The 20,740-nt window shown below is 31.9% G+C and overlaps 1 protein-coding gene across 3 annotated transcripts in view; it reads left to right on the top strand.

Moving 5' to 3' along the window:
* Positions 1 to 20,740, top strand: part of LOC124367654 (ribosomal protein S6 kinase beta-2-like) — a 59,889-nt gene that overhangs the window by 12,972 nt on the left and 26,177 nt on the right. For all 3 annotated transcript variants that reach the window (XM_046824650.1, XM_046824651.1, XM_046824652.1), the window contains 5 exons: positions 2,203 to 2,464; positions 7,230 to 7,363; positions 16,043 to 16,105; positions 17,300 to 17,428; positions 20,055 to 20,145. In XM_046824650.1, coding sequence (XP_046680606.1) covers positions 2,203 to 2,464; positions 7,230 to 7,363; positions 16,043 to 16,105; positions 17,300 to 17,428; positions 20,055 to 20,145 — 679 coding nt within the window. The remainder of the gene's footprint in view (positions 1 to 2,202; positions 2,465 to 7,229; positions 7,364 to 16,042; positions 16,106 to 17,299; positions 17,429 to 20,054; positions 20,146 to 20,740) is intronic.

The raw sequence follows: 20,740 nt of genomic DNA on the forward strand, positions 1-20,740 counted from the left end.
AATTACTATTGTAATAAATTATACAGTACCTCTAGTTACATAGTACAATGTCATGGTATTATTTTATCCATAGGCAAATGGACAAAAATACAATTTTTTAAAGACACTTATTACATTTTGAATTGTAAACTAACCAAAAAATAATATTAAAACGAAATAAAATCTAAAAATGTATTTATTCATTAGCTGAAAATAAACCAATCAAATCAATAAAATGGTAGGTAATGTTTTATGATCCTCACAATATGCCTTAAAACTGGAATTGTTTTAACTAAAATAGCATGCTTCAAAACAACAACACAGTTAATTTAGTAATACCGGTACATTAGAAACACATTATCATTAATATACATTTTACATTGTACTGGGTTTAGAGGTCCCTGATCACTATGTTTCATCTATGTGTATAACATAATAATAGGTTCTAAAATGGAAACATAAAAATATTGCCATAAAATAGTTTAATTTGAAACATAGCATGAGTAAAGTTATAGAGGGGTGCCATTTTATTACAAAGTAGTTAAATTTATAAAGGAAATAACATGATTTACAACACATTTATGTTAAGAAAATAACAGGAAAATTTCATAATTTTAACACATCTTTTCTTGCCTGAGTCTTGAACATTTTACGACTACTTATATGTCTACATTCTTGAAGCTCTTTTTTATTGGACATTATATATTACTTTAAACAAACTCTCCAATAATATAAAGTTTTTATTTTTGTGAGGCCTTTCGTACTCAATGAGAACATCTTCGGACCCACACAACTGAATAAAAGTAATAATAACAATAGTAACATAAACAATTGTGTACTAAATAAAAACATGTCATTAAAAATACAAAGAGAGCTTTTACATACTCCATTATCAACAGAAAATTATAAAAAAGAAGTTAAGAAAATAAAGGAAATTGCTTTATTTAATGGCTACAAAACTAACATGATTAACAATATGATAAACAAGAAAAAGAAAATTATTGAAAGAAATTCGAGATCAACTTTATATCAAATTAAAAGTAAAGAACCTGAAAAATGGATATCTGTTTCCTACAACAATCTATCTACAGATATTACTAAAAGTTTTAAGAAACATGCCAATATTAATATATCTACATATTCCAAAATTAAATTAAAGAATATATTAAGAAATCCCAAGAATAAAATTAATGAAGAAGAAAAATCTGGAATCTATCAAACTAATTGGAACAATTGTGATTTAAAATACATTGGCCAAACAAAAATAAAGTTAAAACAGAGAGCTAAAAAGGCATGTTTAAAATACCAACAGGAAGAAAGATCAGCCATGGCAAAACATGCACTTCAAACTGGACACTCTTTTTCAAATGCAAAATTATTAAAAGAAGTACAAAATAAAAAATTCCTTGATGCATATGAAACAATTTTTATAAAAAAGGACCAAAATAATCTGGTAAACAACGAACCTGGGCGTTTTCAAAATTCACTGTTACTTTATTTCATTTAACTAAATATCAACTTTATTTTTTTTATATATATACATATAACATACTGTGCTGTCATAGAATATTATCTCTTTGTATTTTTAATGACATATGTTTTTATTTAGTACAAAATTGTTTAACTTATGTTACTATTGTTATTATTACTTTTATTCAGTTGTGTGGGCCCGAAGATGTTCTCATTGAGTACGAAAGGCCTCACAACAATAAAAACCTTATATTATTGGAGAGTTTGTCTAAATTAATATATACTTATATGTCTTTCTAAATATTTTCTTTAAAAAATTGAAATTTCTTGATTAAAAATATCATAAGTCTTAATTAGTTGCAACTAATTAATTCTACAAATCGATGGTTTCCAAAAGAATAGGGTAGGTTTTTAGAGTAGTGTTGAGGTGGCAATCTGTTCTCATCTTCAGTTTTAGATTTTACAGTTTACAGTTTTGCTCCAGTTTGACACACATCTTAAAATGCAAGTTCTTAGTCCAGCTACATAGCCCATCTTCAGCAAGAGGGTTGGAATATTTTTTTAAAGAATTAATATTTTTAAAGTAATCAAAGGTGAAAGTGAAAAATTTGATTTTTATCAAAATTAAATTGTTGTGTATTTGTAATGACAGTAACAACAATAATATCAAACGGATCTGGAAAACATTGGGAGATTGTATTATAACTGTGAAATATTTGATTTCCAATTGTTTGATAACAAGAACTCTTTCAGCTCGGAGGAGACTGAAACTGTGTTGCTGAACAACGTGATCGAAAAGCATGACCGGTTTGAGAAACTCTCTCCAGATGACTTCAGTCTGCTCAGTGTCCTCGGTAAGGGTGGCTACGGGAAAGTCTTCCAAGTCCGCAAGAAGTACGGTCCAGACCAGGGCACAGTATACGCAATGAAGGTGTTGCGCAAGGCAGCCATTGTACGCAATCAAAAGGACACTGCCCACACTAAGGCTGAACGGAACATTCTCGAGGCAGTAAAGGTACTCTATACTTTTCTAACTTAATCAAACATCTTTATAATTGATCAAATATGAAAGAAAATGAGTACATTATGTAGAATTGTTTAGAGATTCATAAAAATATGACAGTAACATATCGTACTCACCATTCCTCATTTTGTTTAATAAAAAATGTAAAAAAGGGAATTTTTGCTAATTTTGGAAATTGTTGTGCTTATTTTACGATGTTGTCTGTAATAATATTATCATTGATATAATGTATTTAATGAATCATAACAATCAAAATAGACCTACTCTCGATTGATTTGAATTATTATGGGTGTTAATTTGATTATTTCTTTTATCCTGTTGTTTTGTCTTTTAACTACTGAAATCCCATAACGTGATGTAAATAAAATAATGATAAGTGACAAAAGAAGTTTTTCTTTCACAATAGTAATCATTGATAAATTTTCAAACTACTTACTGTTATGACAACTGAAAGATTTTCTAAAAGCTGGTATTCCTGATTGTGTAAAAAGTATTAAAGAAATTTACGGCATACACGCTGAGTATTTCACATTGAATGTTTGTTACAAACGATCAACTTAAATGATATTAAATTGTGAATTGATACATGAGTAACACTTAAACAAATCTTTAAAAAAATCTACTTTCCGACATATGAATTTCTGCTTTGATCGGACAGACTAATGTCAACTATCTTATGGTATTAAAGTAAATTCTAGTAATTGAAACTGGGTTAGACTACTTGCAAACATTTATTTGAAACTCATAGTATTCAAGCTTTTAAAACATATTAATACTTTTTTTGGATTGGTTTTGTATACAAAAATATCAATCAATCAATCAATCAAAATCCTTTATTGCTCAAAATAACATTTTCATGCATTAGCAACGTCATTAAAGTATACACACAGGGCTAGCTTAACTAACTTATACAGTGTTACATGTTATGCTAAGTATACATCAAAGAAAAAAAACAAAACTATATTTAGTCTACTATTTACAATTTATGCAAAAAAATCCTGGACACTGTAAAAGGAACCGTCGATGAGGAACTGTTTTAAGTTATTTTTGAACAAGGTTAAAGAACAATCCACCTTTAAAGCATCTGGAAGTGAGTTGAAAAGTTTAATGCAGTTGTAAGTTACGTGTTTTTGAAAAAAAGAAGTAGAATGTTTTGGAACTGGAATGTTTAGCCGGGTTCTAAGTGAATAATCTGAATTTGTGTTAGCTAGTGTCATAAAGTATTCATTCTTTTTTAAAAAAACCAAAGATTCATAAATAAATATGCATGGGAAAGTAAGAATGTTGTTGTTTTTAAATACATTTCTACTTGTATGTAGAAAATGTATTTTAAATACATTTTGTATCTCTAATTCGTTAATAATATAACAACATAACAACATGTTTAATTCTAATACATTTATATTTGAAGCTGAGGGCTCAAGTAATAGATTTTATATGGGCTAATATTTTAGTACAAGTGTTATAGTGCAGATTATACGTTTTATGGTAATTTATATATTGTTCAAGATACGTTCATATCATTTTTATTGTTATTTAATTATTTAAATCTACACTGTATTTAGAAAACCAAAATAAATATCAGTAGTGTTTTGAAAGTTGCAGTTTAATTGATGTGATTGTGTGGAAACAGTTACAGTTGAAAGTAGAATGAACAGAATTTACTGTCAGTTTTCCTGTGAGTTGTAGTACGATGTAACCGTACAAGCGTGGAGTCTAATGAATGAATGAGTAATTGATGTATCACCATGGCCTTGTTAGCGTACTGCGTGCAAGTTCCTACACCCACTAATTGTTCTTTGCATTCGTGTCTCAACTCTGGTTTATTTAGTGGTGTTTATTAATTAGGAAAGAAAGTTCAGTGACTTTTAAAATTTAACCATTGTTATGCAACCATTAAACTAATTAATTTAGCTGGCATCCGTCAGAAAACACTTGTTTACTTCAGTAGAGTCTTTACTATTGAAACTATGAAATGAAACAATCTTTCTGGATATAACCGTAATTTTGGTAGACACGAGTTGTTTAAATTTATTCTTAAATTCTAAAAATCAAGGTTTTTAGGTTCAGTGAAGCCTAAGTATTTCACTTGCTAATCACCTAACTTGTTCCAAATCTTGGTAATGAACTTAATGTCCTTGTGATATGTTTATTCACATATTAAAGTATATATACTTTTGTGTATCAGCAAAAGGTTGGGAACACAGAAAGGAAGTAATTTTGTATATTTAAAATTCATAATGTAACAAACGTAAGGTTTTTAGAAACATCCAAAAGTTTGGACCCTGTGAATTAGAGTCCACAACCTAGGGTTAGTAGAGTGAAACGCCGCCTACCGCATCAGAATACGACGATCCAGTCAGAAATGGCAGCGCATAATGTACTGCACAATGTGTACTTAAAACAACCCGCCATTTCTGATTGGATAAACCTTTTGAGATACGGTTTGCGGCATTGAACTCTACTAAGTGAGCTCTTTCAAGTGAGGTATCACTCGACCCATGCCTTAATTTAAGATTTCCATGTTATCCTCTGTGGGCCGGCCCCCCATGGTTGGCATGTCATGGTAATAGCAAGGAAAAATAGTTTACATAGCCATATGACACTGTGCAAAGTTTATAGGTGTTATCTGCTATAGTTTGTAAAATATTAAGCCGTACCCAGACTTTTCAAACACCTTGTATATTAGTCCATTTGAATTTTTTAATTCTGTATATGTTCACCATCGTTATACAAGGTAGGATTACGCCATTAGTCCATTTGAATTTTTTAATTCTGTATATGTTCACCATCGTTATACAAGGTAGGATTACGCCACACAACGTGACTTGTAACAAGCTTTGCTGAGGTTGTATGCAAAATTCCAAGTCGATAACTCATTTCATTATGCTGCATGTGTCCATATGTCACATGTTATAATGTCATGTGATTGTATACAGTTTGTTTACAAAAATATTTATTCTGCAATGTTCTTATTGCCTTGTGACCCCCTAAGACCAATGTATTTTTACATTTTACATAACTAACATTTGTTAGCTAACTGTCATCCAATTCCCACGATCATCGGTCTTGATGTTGCTTATGTAGAAATAAAGCTTGATGCATGCAAAATGTCAAGTCTGTAGGGCAGGTTGTTCTTGAGATATCGTGCGGACAGACAGACAGACAGAAGTGAAAGTTTTTCAGCCCTTCGATTGATATGTTTCGTTGATGCTCAGCTAACAACTTTGTTGATGTTTATTGCAGTAAAACTTGTGTTGTTTGTGAGAATTGGAGATATTACAGTCAAGACGTGTTTTGAAATGTTAAATTAACTTGTGAGATAGGTGACGAAATGTTACACAACCCAAACAAAGTTAAGATTCACCTAGAGTGTGGTTGTTATCAGCAGTGTTGTCTGTATTATTGTTTGTGTGGTAGGAGCTTCCTATCGGTGCTCTACAATCTACAATCGTATTAGATATCCTGCTGTTATCTTAATCTCCTCTCCACTTAGACGTAATGGGCCAGCGCGATACTGAATGAACGTTTGATCAGTTGATCAGTTATTAGTTATGAGGCCGGTGTGTGCAAATTACCCATTTAAAATAAGTATAACTGTTAAATGGAAAGGATAATAGGCCTACACTGAAAGAAAAAAAAATATTATTTTTGTGTTTCATGTAGGTACCACATGTTTTGGATTGAAAGAGGAGGTTTTTTAACATTTTTATATTGTGGGTAGGCACATATGCCTTAATATTATGTAGATATCTTAAATACATAGAAATTGAAACAGCAATACAATATAATGGCCGTAAATAATGATTTATAACAATCTTTTGATTAAATATTGTTATAAAGCGGTGCCGATGGCTTTGTTGTACCCTTTTATTGCAAAATGTGCCATGGCTGTTATATTATAATTTGCGAAGTTTCTTAAGAAAGTTTTTCAAATGAAATTCTTTATAGATTATCTGTTATAAAATTAATCATTCTAGAATGGTTTTTGGAAATTTAGTATTAAAAGATTTAAAAAAATGTTTGACATTTTACTGACTCACAGATCAATTGCTAAGGATTACAGGATTGATGTACAAAATCTTGTAATTTTTAAACTATAGAATTTGCTGTAAAATATCAGTAATGCAAAGTGTGATGTAGCCTTAAATAATAAATGAGAATTTTTTATTTATTATTATTCTTAAATGTGTTTTTTGTTATAAATTAAAGCAAAGATTAGGTTAAAAGCAAATTTTAAGCATTTTCATTGTTTTTTTCTAAACTTAATGTAAATAGACTACTTTGTACATTAACCTTCTTAATATTTTTTCTCTTTCAGAAATTTAAATAAAACTTGATTTTGATATTGACCTTTCTTTGAAATAATTTTCGTAAAACTAGTTGTTTGAAATATTTATAAACTGTAATATAATAACCCAGTTACATTTGTAAACATTTTAATGGATATGATCTCATTTGTAGTATATGTGGCTAATCAAGGTGTATGTTTGTACTGTTGTTCATAAGGATTGTACCTTAAGGATTTAGTTTGTTTTATTGGATAAAACACATATAGTTGACTGTTGTAATCAATATATTTTTCTTAATTAAATACCTGCTTGGTTTATACGATATTGGTAGAACTCTGAAAGTGTAAAAATCACAAAAACTTTGAATTTTTCTCCAAAAGTTTACTGTTTATTTACTCTTACGTTGTGGTTTTATAATCTTGAAAGGTAGTTCAACAAGAGTGAATGTCATGTTCGGTTTTCAGCATCCATTCATTGTGGACCTCATATATGCTTTCCAAACTGACGGAAAGCTGTACCTCATTATGGACTACCTCAGTGGCGGCGAGCTCTTTATGTATCTCGAGAGAGAAGGAATATTCCTAGAGGAAACTGCATGGTGAGTGTAAGCTGTAGAGGTAACAGAAGTTATAGCAGCCTAATTAAGTCAGAGATACTTAAGGGGGTTCGGTAGGTTAAAAATTAAAAAATTAAACATTTTTTTTTTATTTCAATTTATTTTTCTGTGTTGTTTTCTGAACATTTTGACATAAAAATTATTTAATTCTGACAATGGGAAGTATTTAAAAAAAAATATACAACATATTGTCTGCACAGCTGCAATTTTTACCAGAATTGTATCTATGGTAACGACAATACTATTATATATTTGTTATAATAACTAGCATCCAGAAACAGTTGTTTTTCTTTCAATGGTTGGCTAACCTGAAGTATTGTGCCAATAAACAGCAGACAAGAGAAGTAAGAAAACATTGTTTGTTTACATTCATGAGTTTATTCTTTATTGTGAAAACTCAAAAGTAAATACACATTACAATTATTTTTCTAAAGTGTTGTGTCTAGTGTTTTAGAAGAATATATTATTCAAAATGCCTAGGAGTACTAGTGTTTTCAAGAAAAGGAAACGAGTATTTTGTAAGAAGACAGTAGAAACTGAAATTAGGCCTAGTCCTAATGCTGATGTTTTGGAAGATATGACTAGTCTAGATGAACCAGTTAGTGCTTCAAAAGCAAAACTAGGAAATATTTCCAATAACTACCAATCTATTGTTGATGGTGAGCCTAGTCTAGCCTATGAAATAGTTGATTTGAATAGTTTGTTGAAAATAATTTCTAATATAGCAGTTTGTAAACATTGCCATGAAGCAATTGATTTCAAAGTCGGTAGGCGTGTTGGACTTTTCTTTTCAGGTGATTTTACATGTTCAGGTTGTAGTACAAAGACATTAGCTTCATATGAAAATTGCTGTACTTTACCTGATAACCCATCACACAATAAAATGTATGACCTAAATGTTAGGTTAGTGTACGGTATGCGTACTATTGGAAGGGGCCAGGTCGCTTGTGAAACTCTTTGCGGCGTGCTAAACTTGCCTAAACCTCCTACAAAGTTTAGTGAATACATTAGAGTTCTAGGGTCTACAGCTGAGGATATATGTTTTTCATTTATGAAAGAGGCTGTAGAAGAAGCAGTGAAAATAAATGATGGAAATAGGGATTTGTGTGTTGCCATCGACGGCACTTGGCAAAAGCGTGGACATACATCTCAAAATGGCGTTGTAACTGCTACAGGTGTTGATACTGGTAAAGTTGTAGATGCCGTCATACTGTCTAAGTACTGTCGTTGTAGAGGCAAGTTTACTGGCCATCATGATGATAATTGCAGTGCTAATTACCAAGGAGTAAGTGGGGGTATGGAAGTGGTAGGAGCCTGTAAAATATTTCAACGGTCCGTTCCAACTTATGATGTTCGCTATATTGAATATCTTGGAGACGGCGACTCTAAAGGGTTTGCTAGTGTATTAGAAAGCATGCCTTATGGTAATGACTGTCCAGTTACAAAATTAGAGTGCATTGGACATGTCCAAAAGCGTATGAAATGAAATGAAATGAAATGAAAAATGACTTTATTAGAGGCGAAGTTAGGACTATAAAGTCCTCTCTACCACTTAACCTCATAAAAATTAAACTAACATATATATATATATGAATACATTTATAACTAAAACTTAGTCTATTTATTTACACTATATATTAAATGAATCTTAAAATAAAAACAATCATCAATAATTAGTGTAACTATATACAAATTTACAATAATATCGCAAGACACACACTCGCATTCATTCAACTCGCATGCAATTGCCCTAAGTACCGCACACCAAAGCCGCCAACCGCTATACCCCCTGAGCCCCCAGCATCAAGGCCCTGACCTCCGCCCCAAATATTTATATGGGCACACGCCTAAGGACATTAAAACTAAAAGAAGGTAAGGCAAAACAAATTGATGGAAAAACCTTAGGCGGTCGCAACCGACTAACAGATGCTGCTATATTATCAATTCAGAAATACTACGGATTAGCCATACGCAGAAATATAGGTAATTTGAATGACATGAAGCAAGCTATATGGGCAGAATACTACCATTTACTATCAAGTAACTCTAATCCTCAACATGGACTTTGCCCGAAAGGAAGTGATAGTTGGTGTAAATATCAAAAATCATTGGTCCAAAATGAAAAATATGATCATGAAAAACATTTTCACCTACCACTTGCCATAATGGAGAGGCTAAAACCTATTTTCAAAGATCTTAGTGCTCCTGACCTTCTAAAAAAGTGCTTACATGGTAAATCACAGAATCCCAATGAGTCTGTGAACCAAATAATTTGGACTCGCCTACCGAAAACCGTGTTTGTAAGCATTCACACACTTCACTTAGGTGTATATGATGCCATCAATACTTTTAATAAAGGAAACATAGCAAGGTGTATGGTATTTAAGAAACTGGGATTGATTGTTGGGCAGAATTTTTGTGATGCTATGAAAAATAAAGATATATCCCGGCTAAAAAAGGCTCAGCGCATGATCTCGGAAGTTGCAAAAAGAAGCAGACAATCCCGTGAAAGTGCTAAAAGGAAGTTGGAAGATGAATGGGAAGATTTGGAGGATCCTGATGATCCCAGTTATGGATCAGGATGCCATTAACTTCAGTTACATATTACCAAGTAAGACCAAATGTATATTTTAACTTTAACGTTGATTTCCCGGAATTTAATTTTTTTCTTACTTATGTACCTTTATCTCAGGAAGTATTAGATGGATCATTATGAAAAAAAAAACCACTTGTACATGCCACCAATATACACATTTTAAGCGCGTAACATTGTAAAAAAATCTTTAATAATTAGGCAAAAAAATAAATAACATAAAATTTAAAAAAAACATGTATTTTTTAAAAAATTCTTTTTTAATGAAATTTTCTTAAAAACCAAAATGTTTTGCGCTCTATTTCATGATAAGGACCTAAAAAATAACACATAAAAATTTTACTGTAATCGAACCAGTTGTTCCTGAGAAGAAGGTACATAAAGTATAGGAATATAGCATTGTAAGGATAGGGCCTACCGAACCCCCTTAAGAAAATTAAGTAGAACGTATCACACAGAATGTAGTTTATAATACATGCGACAGAACTTCCAATGTGAGTGTTGGAAACACCTACCTGTATTAACTGACAAAAATATTAATACACTTAGTTATAACTGGTATGCCAATACAAAGTGTTGAAAATGATAATACACATGGATGATGAATTTTATATTTATAGCATACATTTCTAGTGCAGTCATTGAAGCATTATTGCTCCGAATTTTTTTACTGCGAACCGAATTGCATACAATTTTGGAATTAGGTTCATCTTACCCTTAACTTCAAAAGTGAAAATTATTTGAACTCCGCAACCACCCTGGGGGTGGTTGCCACCCCTTTTCGGGGGTGAAATTTTTATTTTTCAAAATAACCTCGGATATCGATAGAAGGCCTAATTTTAAGCAAAAAATCATATATAAAGTTTTTCGAAAAATCCAATAATTTTCAAGTTATTGGCAATTGAAAATTCACAATTTTTTCACGTTTTTCATCGGGTTTTTGCAAATATCTCCAAAAATATACGTTTTATCAAAAAATTTATAAAGAACAAAATTGTAGCAGATAAATAAATAAACAATTTTGTTTTTTTATAAAGTATTCTAAGTGCAATATTAAGCTAGATATTAAAGATCAAAGCCGTTTTTTATTTTGTCTGAAATTTGATCGATGTGGTCAATGCCATCTAGCGGCGAGCAGATGCATTTTAGGCATTCTAATAAAAAAGGGTTTTGTAGTGCTTGAAATAAGCTTTACAATGAGCACTATTAAGTCTTTTGCACGTAAAATAAGTGAGCTGTATTGCAAATAAGAGGAGCATCTAATGTTTTTTTCTTTTAAATCAATGGGTTTCATAAGTGCAATTTCCACCATAATTAAAATTAAACGTATTCCGCCTAGAATTAACTTTATTATGAAGAGTTTGATAGATTGTATCAGTTTGGCTGCTTCAGGACAAATATTTTTCAAAAAAGTCACGATTAAAAAAATTTCAAATTTTTTAAAAAACCACCTTTTTCATAATATCTCAAAAATGACGACAGACACGTATAAAAGTGTAAGATGAAAAATGTAGGTATTTTTCTGACAAACAATTTGGTTTTTTTGTTTTTTTCTGTCAAACAGAAAATTGATGGAGATATGATTGTTTAAAGAGCGCGTTGCAGCGCATTCACAGCCTCTCTTAAGCCCTTTAACCCTTCACCGTTTTCGAAAAAGGTTTTTTACTACATATTGCAATTAAGTATGTTGAAGCTCTTTTAATTACCTTTACAATGGTTTTTTATAAATTGTGATAGCATGAAAATTGTAGGAGTTATGGTCCAGAAACTTATCATATTTTTTTCTACTTAGTAACTGAAGATTTCGGAGTGTGAATATTTGGAGCAATGTGAAAGTACGCAGTATAATAGAGACCCAAAACTATTGTAATGTGTATATATATATATATACAAAATATGGCTCATATATTTTGGAAACGTAGGCATGAATACATACCAACGTTCTTATATGTATATATATATAACACATTTGAGTGAATTTTATATAATTTGTTAATATTTTATTCAATAAATGGCAATATTTTACTCTAAATTAAATTATTTTAAAATATGTAATCATATATATTTACTGTTTTAATTTAGGGGTAGTTTTGAGGGTAGAAAAGCTTAACCTTTCCAGCGTTATTGACGCGGATCCGCGGAGGGCCACTACAAGCTCAAAACGTCATTGCCGTGGATCCGCGTTTTTGCATTCTTTATTTTCTTACTGCTATGTTAGTTGAATATTTTGCTGCTAGATGGTTCTAGTAGTCATGCGACATACAGACGGGTTGCTCCGCCTTGAATTCTGTTACAATGGGAGTGGCAGTTGCTTCTAATTGGCCAAACACTGTCTAGCGGGCGTGGCCCCGCGCCTTTCACAAAGTCATTGACGCGATCTCCCGTCAAGACATCTAGCCAGTTAGTTATTAGGAAGCGTCCGGTACTCGCATATGTATTTGGGTTATCGCTAATTTTCTGTAGTGTCCTATTCTTTTTAAAGTAAATTATTCATATTATATACAGCAGTTTCCAGTATTTATTTAGTGTTTTTTACCATCATTCGTGTGAATGGCGAATCCAGACGATTCGGAATTTGAAGATTCGGTAATTTTGAGCAATTACTTGGTCAACCCCAAACTTTTTCATATTTTACTACGGTCATAAGGATGTTATCAGAAAGCAAGAAACATAATTCAAGCCCCGCAAGGCTGTCCTACAGGTTGCCGAGCGATAAGAAGGTTCAAAGTCCACGCGATAACAGTGGCTTGCGGGAGACGCGCGGAATGTCATTTGTGACAGACCGCCAACAAATAAACACTCTTTGTCTACTTTTGTATTTTTCTAATTTTATTGGTTTGTAATATAGTATATGTTTCTCTATAAAACTGTGTTTCATTCCCATACTTACTGAATAAATAAAAAAATATTGGTGACAACTACACTGCTATTCTACGATATTCTCAAAAGTTAAAAATTATCCTAGGAAATCCAAAAAGGGCTAAACAAATTTTATTCACCGTTAAATAACTCTATTTTGACATACAGAAACGAAAAAAAATTTAACTTTACACATTGGAAATTTAAAAAATTTGTAACTTTATTAAAGATCAGGTATAATTTTTCATGACGCTTAAAGGGTTAAGAATATGATAATCATTTTCGAGAGTGTGGAATAATATTTAAATCCTTTTCATTTTATAAAAAATTTTTTTAAATTTTTTATCAAGGGGTAGTTTTCAAGGGTTGAAAGGGGGTTAACAATTTGATGATTATTATAGAGAATATAAAATATTACTTACTCTATACTTACATCTTTTTATGTCATACCAAAGTATTTTTTTGTGATTTTTTCAATTTAGGGGTTGTTTGCAAGGGTTGTAAGATTTTCAAGGTGTTGAAAATGATTTTAATATGAGGTAATTGTTTTATAAAACACTTTACAATTTCACCACTTACTATTAGACATGTTTTCTAGCGATTAAATGGCTCAATGTCAATTTTCCCATTAAGGGGTTGTTTACACCCCTTAAAAATAATAGGCGGAGTTCAGATCATTTTCACTTTTGAAGTTAAGGGTAAGATGAGCCTAATTCCAAAATTTCATGCAAATCGGTTCACAGTAAAAAAATTCACGAGTAATAGGCAAGAACAAGAAGAAAAATTAAACAATCAAGCATCACTATCCTTTAAAATCAACAATGACTAGGTTGCAGAGTCATAATTGGTGCTGATCTACATCAGTCTTTTTCTTCAAATTTAAATTTATTGTATTATGTACAGAAACGTTAAATATTATTATAATAATATCAGCGGAATTTGCAATTGGGATGTGATGTGTCTGTTGTATTGAACATGTGGAGAAATAAATACCATTTTTTGTGAAAATTTTACAGACTTAAACAAAAAATGATAAGAAAATAGTTTACATGCAACTTGTCATTCAAAAATTAAAATTGTCCTCATAAAATGCCCACAAATCAAGAGCATTAATGATTATTTCCATATACTCCTTCAACTTAATTTTTTCTTAAACATTTTTTCTCACTTTGATCTATTTTGTTATCATTATTGTAGCTTTTCACAGCTTATGCAATGTTTTACATTGCACGTGATGTTCGATTTCTGTCCCTGGGTAATTTTCAGATTCTTATTTGTTTACTGATACTGTTCTAAAACTACGATCTGTTTAATCCAACTGTGTAGAAACTTAAAAAAAGTATCAGACAGTAATTCATAGTTTTCATTAATCAGTTCTAAGGTATCTTACTGTCATCTGCCAGTTCTAAACAAAGATAAGTGATCACAGGAAAATATTTTAAACTATCATGTATTTGAATTTAAAACACCTGTTGAACATGTAGTAAAGCTTACAAGTAATGAAGAGAATTAAAACCAAATACCTTTAATTACTACCAGTAAAAACAGTTGATTTTTGTGTTATAAACATCAATGAATTCTATTAACCCTTCACACGCCGCTAACGAATTTCGTAATTTTCCTTTAACACAAAGACATCTATAAAATATATTTTTCTTTAAGATTAAAGCTAATTTGTTAACATAAATATGTTCTAAAAAGTAATCGTAAAAAACTAATTAATTGATAAAAATCTAAAAATTACTATTTAACATACCGTTAATTCAAATCTAAATTTAAATTCAAATTCGTGGTACAATCTGATGAAACTATAAAATTATGTAAACACTAATTATTAGCGTATTTTCTTATGGAAGGTTTCATAGATAAGGTCTATAATCTTATCTTATCCCATCATCTGGGCAGACAATGGATATATTTGGTTATGGCTCTGTATGAGGCGCAATGCAGGTAAACAAGTATAGCTAGACAAAGGGCCCCCCATCCCCCTGCTGCGGAATGTAGGCTTAAAAAATATTTTGTAGTCAACCGTGATAAGCACAGAATGTGCTCCTGCCATTCCGTAAGCTTTTTTGAGAACTAAAACACCCTCAAAGAGAGGTCAAAGTCGAATCTCATATATATTTGCCTAATGTGTCGGAAGAGTTAAAATATAAAATATCCTGTTACGATACTTGGCATGGTATGAATCGTAAGATACTTGAAGAAACATTAAATTTATCTCAGAGTAAGAGATGTGATTCAACAATACACTTAAAGCCGAACAAGGTAGAAATGTACAGGCTCATTTGCACCTTGTAATCTGTGTGTGTGTGTGTTTTACACTCGGCCTTGATTGATAGATTGTAGGAGCTGAAATTGTATAAGGAAGACAGACGGAGTGAGAGTAATGACCTTGACATGACTGAAATAGCTTTGCAAAATTAATGAGCACAGAGGATATGCACCTGTACACTATCTTCTACAGCATAATATGTTGCCATAACAAAACCGACTTTTGTACTCTTAATTTCTATAGAAATATATTCAATTCTTGTACTCTCAAACTTAATTTTTGGCTTGTTTGTATTTCAAAATATGTCGTACCTAATTGAATTGCATAATTTTTATTTTTACTTATCTTTAGGTAAGTATAGATACTTATCTTTAAGTATAGATTCGCGAGCTAGAAAACATTACATCCTAAAGAGGACTTTCATCTGCCTATCTCAAGGCCTCTAATATCTTAATTAACTAAACCTACAATCATATTCCTACATACTATTGACTAAAATCAGGTCAATACTTAGTCTTTGAAGTGTATTAGTAATAATTTAAGGCTATGATTTTCTGTAAATAATGTATATAATTTTACTGATCCTGATACATTGTGAAATATATTAAGTATATATATTTAAGGTAATTAAAGGCTTATTTTTTGAATAATTGAAAATTTAATGACGGGGGAATGTTGAGGCAGTTCAATATGTTGAACATTATTATGACGTAGGCTTGCATGTTTTCATGTAATAATTGAAAGAGACTCTAAATGGTCTCTTCATCACCACCACTCTTCATCTTCATCTGGTTGCATGGTCTTCATCACCATATCAGATAAAATGTAATGTTTGATAGGCAAAGGTTGGATACATGTAGCAGCACTTTACAAAATTTATTATTGTCTAGATTATGTTTTCATTGTAAATGACTAATGTTTTATTTTGTTCCAGTTTCTTCATGAGCGAAATCACCCTGGCAATTGAACACCTCCATTCTCTAGGTATCATATATAGGTAAGTAAACATCAATCAGTATGCATTTTATGATGTATAATTTTTTAAATTAATTTAAATCAATTGTTGCATGCTTTATTACGTGAGTTAGACGCTGCTTGTATAAAATTATTCTAATTAAACAGACAATTGATAGTTTCATACATAAATTTCTTTACAGCTAAACGTATGACGTGACTAGAATGATTACAAACATTAGTGACAATAACAACTCAAGCTAGCGTTAAATCTTTCACTGTTTATCTTGCTGTAAAATTTTCTTATCAGTTGGAAAAACACTAAAAAGTTTGGATACAGTGATAACACTTTTTAATGTCTATTGCTGTTGAGGAAAATATTGTTAGTTGACTTTAGATTTCCTCTACAATCTGAAACTTGAACATGTACACTTTAGTAATTTCTATTTGAAATTTACATGTTGGAGATTTCTTACCAAATGCACATACACCCTTTGTTAACATATAAGTAGCATATCAATTTGTAGAAAATTAAATTTATTAAATCTTGCTGAAATTATGAGTATGTTTCTGTAATTGTCTTATCTCAGCATAACTGCCTATCAACTGTGGGGTTCAGAATCATTAAGAATCAGAATCATCAGAATCAGAATAATTTATTAGCCACATAGATATTTTATTCAAAAATACATAGGCAAGTGTTAAATTTTAACACTTTAAATTCTTAGATATATCTCAAAAGTCTAAGATTACCCACTTAACAATCTAAACAGCTAAACAATCTTGAGGTAATCAATTAATTATAAATGTGCAATGATGGAATGATTAAGATTTTCAGGTCTCTAAAAATATTTTACACAAAGCCTTTCTGTTTAAGAACAACATAGTTCTTTTGAAGTTAAAAAACAGAAAAAAAACTACTTCCCCATTTTGAATTCAATATCGTGTTATTGATTTAATTAAATGTAACAAACATCAATTTAAATCTTAAAATCAACCAACTTCCTAAGTGTGTGCATTTGGTCCAGAGCAAATTTTTTTTATATACCATTTCTAAGTAAGGTCTCAAAGTCAAGTTTTAATCAATACTTACGTACGTCCAGTTCTTAAGCAATAATCATATCGCTCACATGACAGTTTTTAAGGTAAAATCGTGGTGGAATTTTCAATTAAGTAGATATACACATACACAATACTGAAAGTTGATTATCTCTACAGTAGTATGGTCTGTTTTCAGGGACCTGAAGCCCGAGAACATTCTGCTTGATGCACGCGGTCATGTAAGACTCACTGACTTTGGACTCTGTAAGGAACAGATCGAGGAGGGCAATGTCACTCACACATTCTGCGGCACCATTGAGTACATGTAAGTCCAATGTTGATTATGTACCTAGTTCTGTGTTCTTTACTTTACTGACCCCTTGACTTAAGTAGATGCTGAGGGTCCTGTCAGGCTCACTGACTTTGGACTCTGTAAGGAACAGATCGAGGAGGCCATTATCTCACAAATTCTGCGCACCATTGAGTATGTGTAAGTGCGATGTTGATTATATACCTAACACTATATTCATGACTTTACTGACCCCTTGACTAGTAGATGCTGACGGTCATGTTAGGGTCACTGACTTTGGGCTCTGTAACGAACAGATGAAGAAGGCCATTGTCCCACACATTCTGCGCACCAATGAGTATGTGTAAGTGTGATGTTGACTATATACCTAGCACTACAGGTATATTCATGACTTGACTGACCACTTAATTAGTAGTTGCTGAGGTAACACATTGAAGAGGATTTTGTTACACACATTCTGCTGTACCATTGAGTATATGTAATTCTGATATACCTAGTACTATATTTATGACTTGACTGACCACTTAATTAATAGATGCAAAGGGAAATTGAATTGACACTCGCACATTCTGCTGTACCATTGAGTATACTGTAAGTCTGATGGTAATTATATATACCAAGTACTATATTTATGACTTGACTGACCCTTTGACTGCTGGAGTTTTTGTTCATTTAATATCAACCTCTGCTAGATTTTGTTGCGTTCATCGTCCAGTTCTGAATTTGGTACTTCAAAATAACGCCTTTATAATTTTTATTTTATCGATAATTAATAGTTCTCAAAACTCAAAAGTAAGTATACTGCACTGGATTAGATGCACTAATAAGTATGTATGTTCAACGTCGTCCCAGCAAAACGCAATAGAGCGGAACATTATGGTAAGTAAACAGAAACAACTTTCATTTTACGTTCTGTCGGGTCATTCAATATTCCGTTGTATCGGTTTATTCAATCTCAAAATCGTAGTTCTGGTCCTTTAATTATAGTAAAATTTGTAACCTATATTCTATATACAATACTATAGAATTATTTTAGGCAGAAATGTCCTAAATGTATGTTACGCACCACTGTGTATGAAAAAATTAATCACAAATGTATTTTTGAAAACTCACTATTTTATTTTTTAAATTATAAAATAGAACAATGTGTACTCAACACTTCATTACTCGTACTCTGTTTTTTTTTTTTTGTTTGTTTTTTGTATGTACAATTATTTCAATTTGACTCAGTCCATTTCTGTATACTGGTCACCAGAACAGATAGAGCAGATTGCATTGATCACCTTTTACAATCCATACAATTCAGTTTTAGTGAATTACTTTGTCAGAACTAATATACTAGGTGAGAGCAATCAATAACAATAAGTGCAAGTTGTAAATGAATAGTTTTGTTATTCAAAAACAAATAGTGATGTTAATAAGGATTGTGTTTTATGCCATTAATATTTTCCTTATTATTCCTCACACAGGCCAGTGGCCGTGAGGACGGGCAGAATAAGGTGAAAAAGGTCTCTACTTTAATAGAAGATACGTTGATGTCTGAAACAGATTTTGATATTGGCATGATGTTTATGCTACTTGTACACTTTAATTACATGTTACCATTGCGATATCTTCAGCAACTTAAAATTTATCTCTGATGGTGGGTTTTCAAGCAAAATAGAGAATTTTATGTTAACCCTCTCCCGCTCGCAAGGCATGAATCGGCACGGCCACCACATAGCCACTGCAGCCTAAACGGCACAGATCGGCACGCACTACTTTATCTACTAGAGCCAATAAGTGCTGCTCTCGAGTAGCAATAGTTTGTACTACTACGGGTTGTTTGCTATCAGGAGACCATTTACTTTACTTTTACAGTAGATTTATTCCATTATTTTGCTATTTAAATTAGTTGTGCGGAAACAATGGCGGGTTATAGTCGTACACTTCGTGACAGAGAAATCGATCTCGTTATTAGTAGTGATTGCGACGATTCAAGTGAGTGTAGTGATGTACCAGAGCTTTGTAAAGTGGTTGGTGGCATTGAGGATGTAGTTCGGAGTGATCATAGTGGCAGGGGCAGTGACGGCGAGCCAGACAATGACCTTCACCAAGTAACTGCGCAACAAACAACCCGGTGCCCAGCTGTCCGTGTGCCCCCTCCCTGGTCTCGTACAGTCAACTTCATTGAACCAATATATAGTAAAATAATTAATATATATAATTATAGTTAATTACAATGACAGAACGTATGTAAGTTGAGGCGCCGCGTATTTTGACCGAGCGCGACCGGCAGAGCGAATTAATTGAGGTTACAAACACCGTAAGCGCCTGGAAACAATGCAAGCGGGAGAGGGTTAAGATGTTGGTTTTATGACATTTCAAAAATTGGTGAATATGAAAACTATCGTAACTTTTGTGGTGTTTTCCAAAATTACAGTACTGGCTATTGTGGAAAATAAATTGCACCTTCAGGAAATCACCACTTGAATATTTTTAATTGTTCCAGAATTATTTCAGTTCTATCTCTTGTAAATTCAACCATATGTTTTTACTGACCTCACAGACCTGAAAGCTTGTTATTTCTGAAAGGGCCCAAAATAAATCCACAATTTGGAAGATGAAAAATATTTAAACTTTCCTTTTTGTTTGGCCGCAGGGCCCCAGAGATCCTGACTAGAAGTGGGCACGGGAAGGCGGTCGACTGGTGGTCACTTGGCGCTCTCTTGTACGACATGCTCACTGGAGCTGTAAGTATTGGTTATGTTTATTGTTGTTTTACTATGTAATAACTTGTTTTGTAATAAACAGTTATTACATGAAAAAATGAATCTAATTAAACTTAACTCTTGAGTGCCAAGAACCGATCTTTTCGGCTGCAAAGTAATTCTGAGTAGCACTTAGGGCCAATGATATCCCCTGTCGGTATTTATGAAGAATGCTGTTACTGAATGTAGTTAACAAACTGCATTGTACTTGGTCATTTTTTTATACATAATAAATCAAATAAAAGTAGATGATACATGTACTAACTCTTTTGAAACTTGGTACATTTGTCGTTTATATTTACTTAGTGAACAGGTGTATACAAATAAATTAATACCACAACTACAATTTGTCTCTTACAACATTTCATTTTTTAATTTTAAAAATTTCCTAGTTATAACCTACTTTTCCTCCTGCATAATGTAAAGAAATTCATTTCATTGTTTATTTTGCGTTATGAAAAGTTGTGAATTATTTGGTGGAATACTACACATTTACAAAAAGAGTGCCTAGTACTGAGGGATTTAACCGTGCCACTCCCTCAATAAGCACTTGGCACTTAAAGGGTTAATTAATTGT

The sequence above is a fragment of the Homalodisca vitripennis genome, chromosome 8 (assembly GCF_021130785.1).
Source record: "Homalodisca vitripennis isolate AUS2020 chromosome 8, UT_GWSS_2.1, whole genome shotgun sequence".
NCBI classification, from domain to species: domain Eukaryota; kingdom Metazoa; phylum Arthropoda; class Insecta; order Hemiptera; family Cicadellidae; genus Homalodisca; species Homalodisca vitripennis.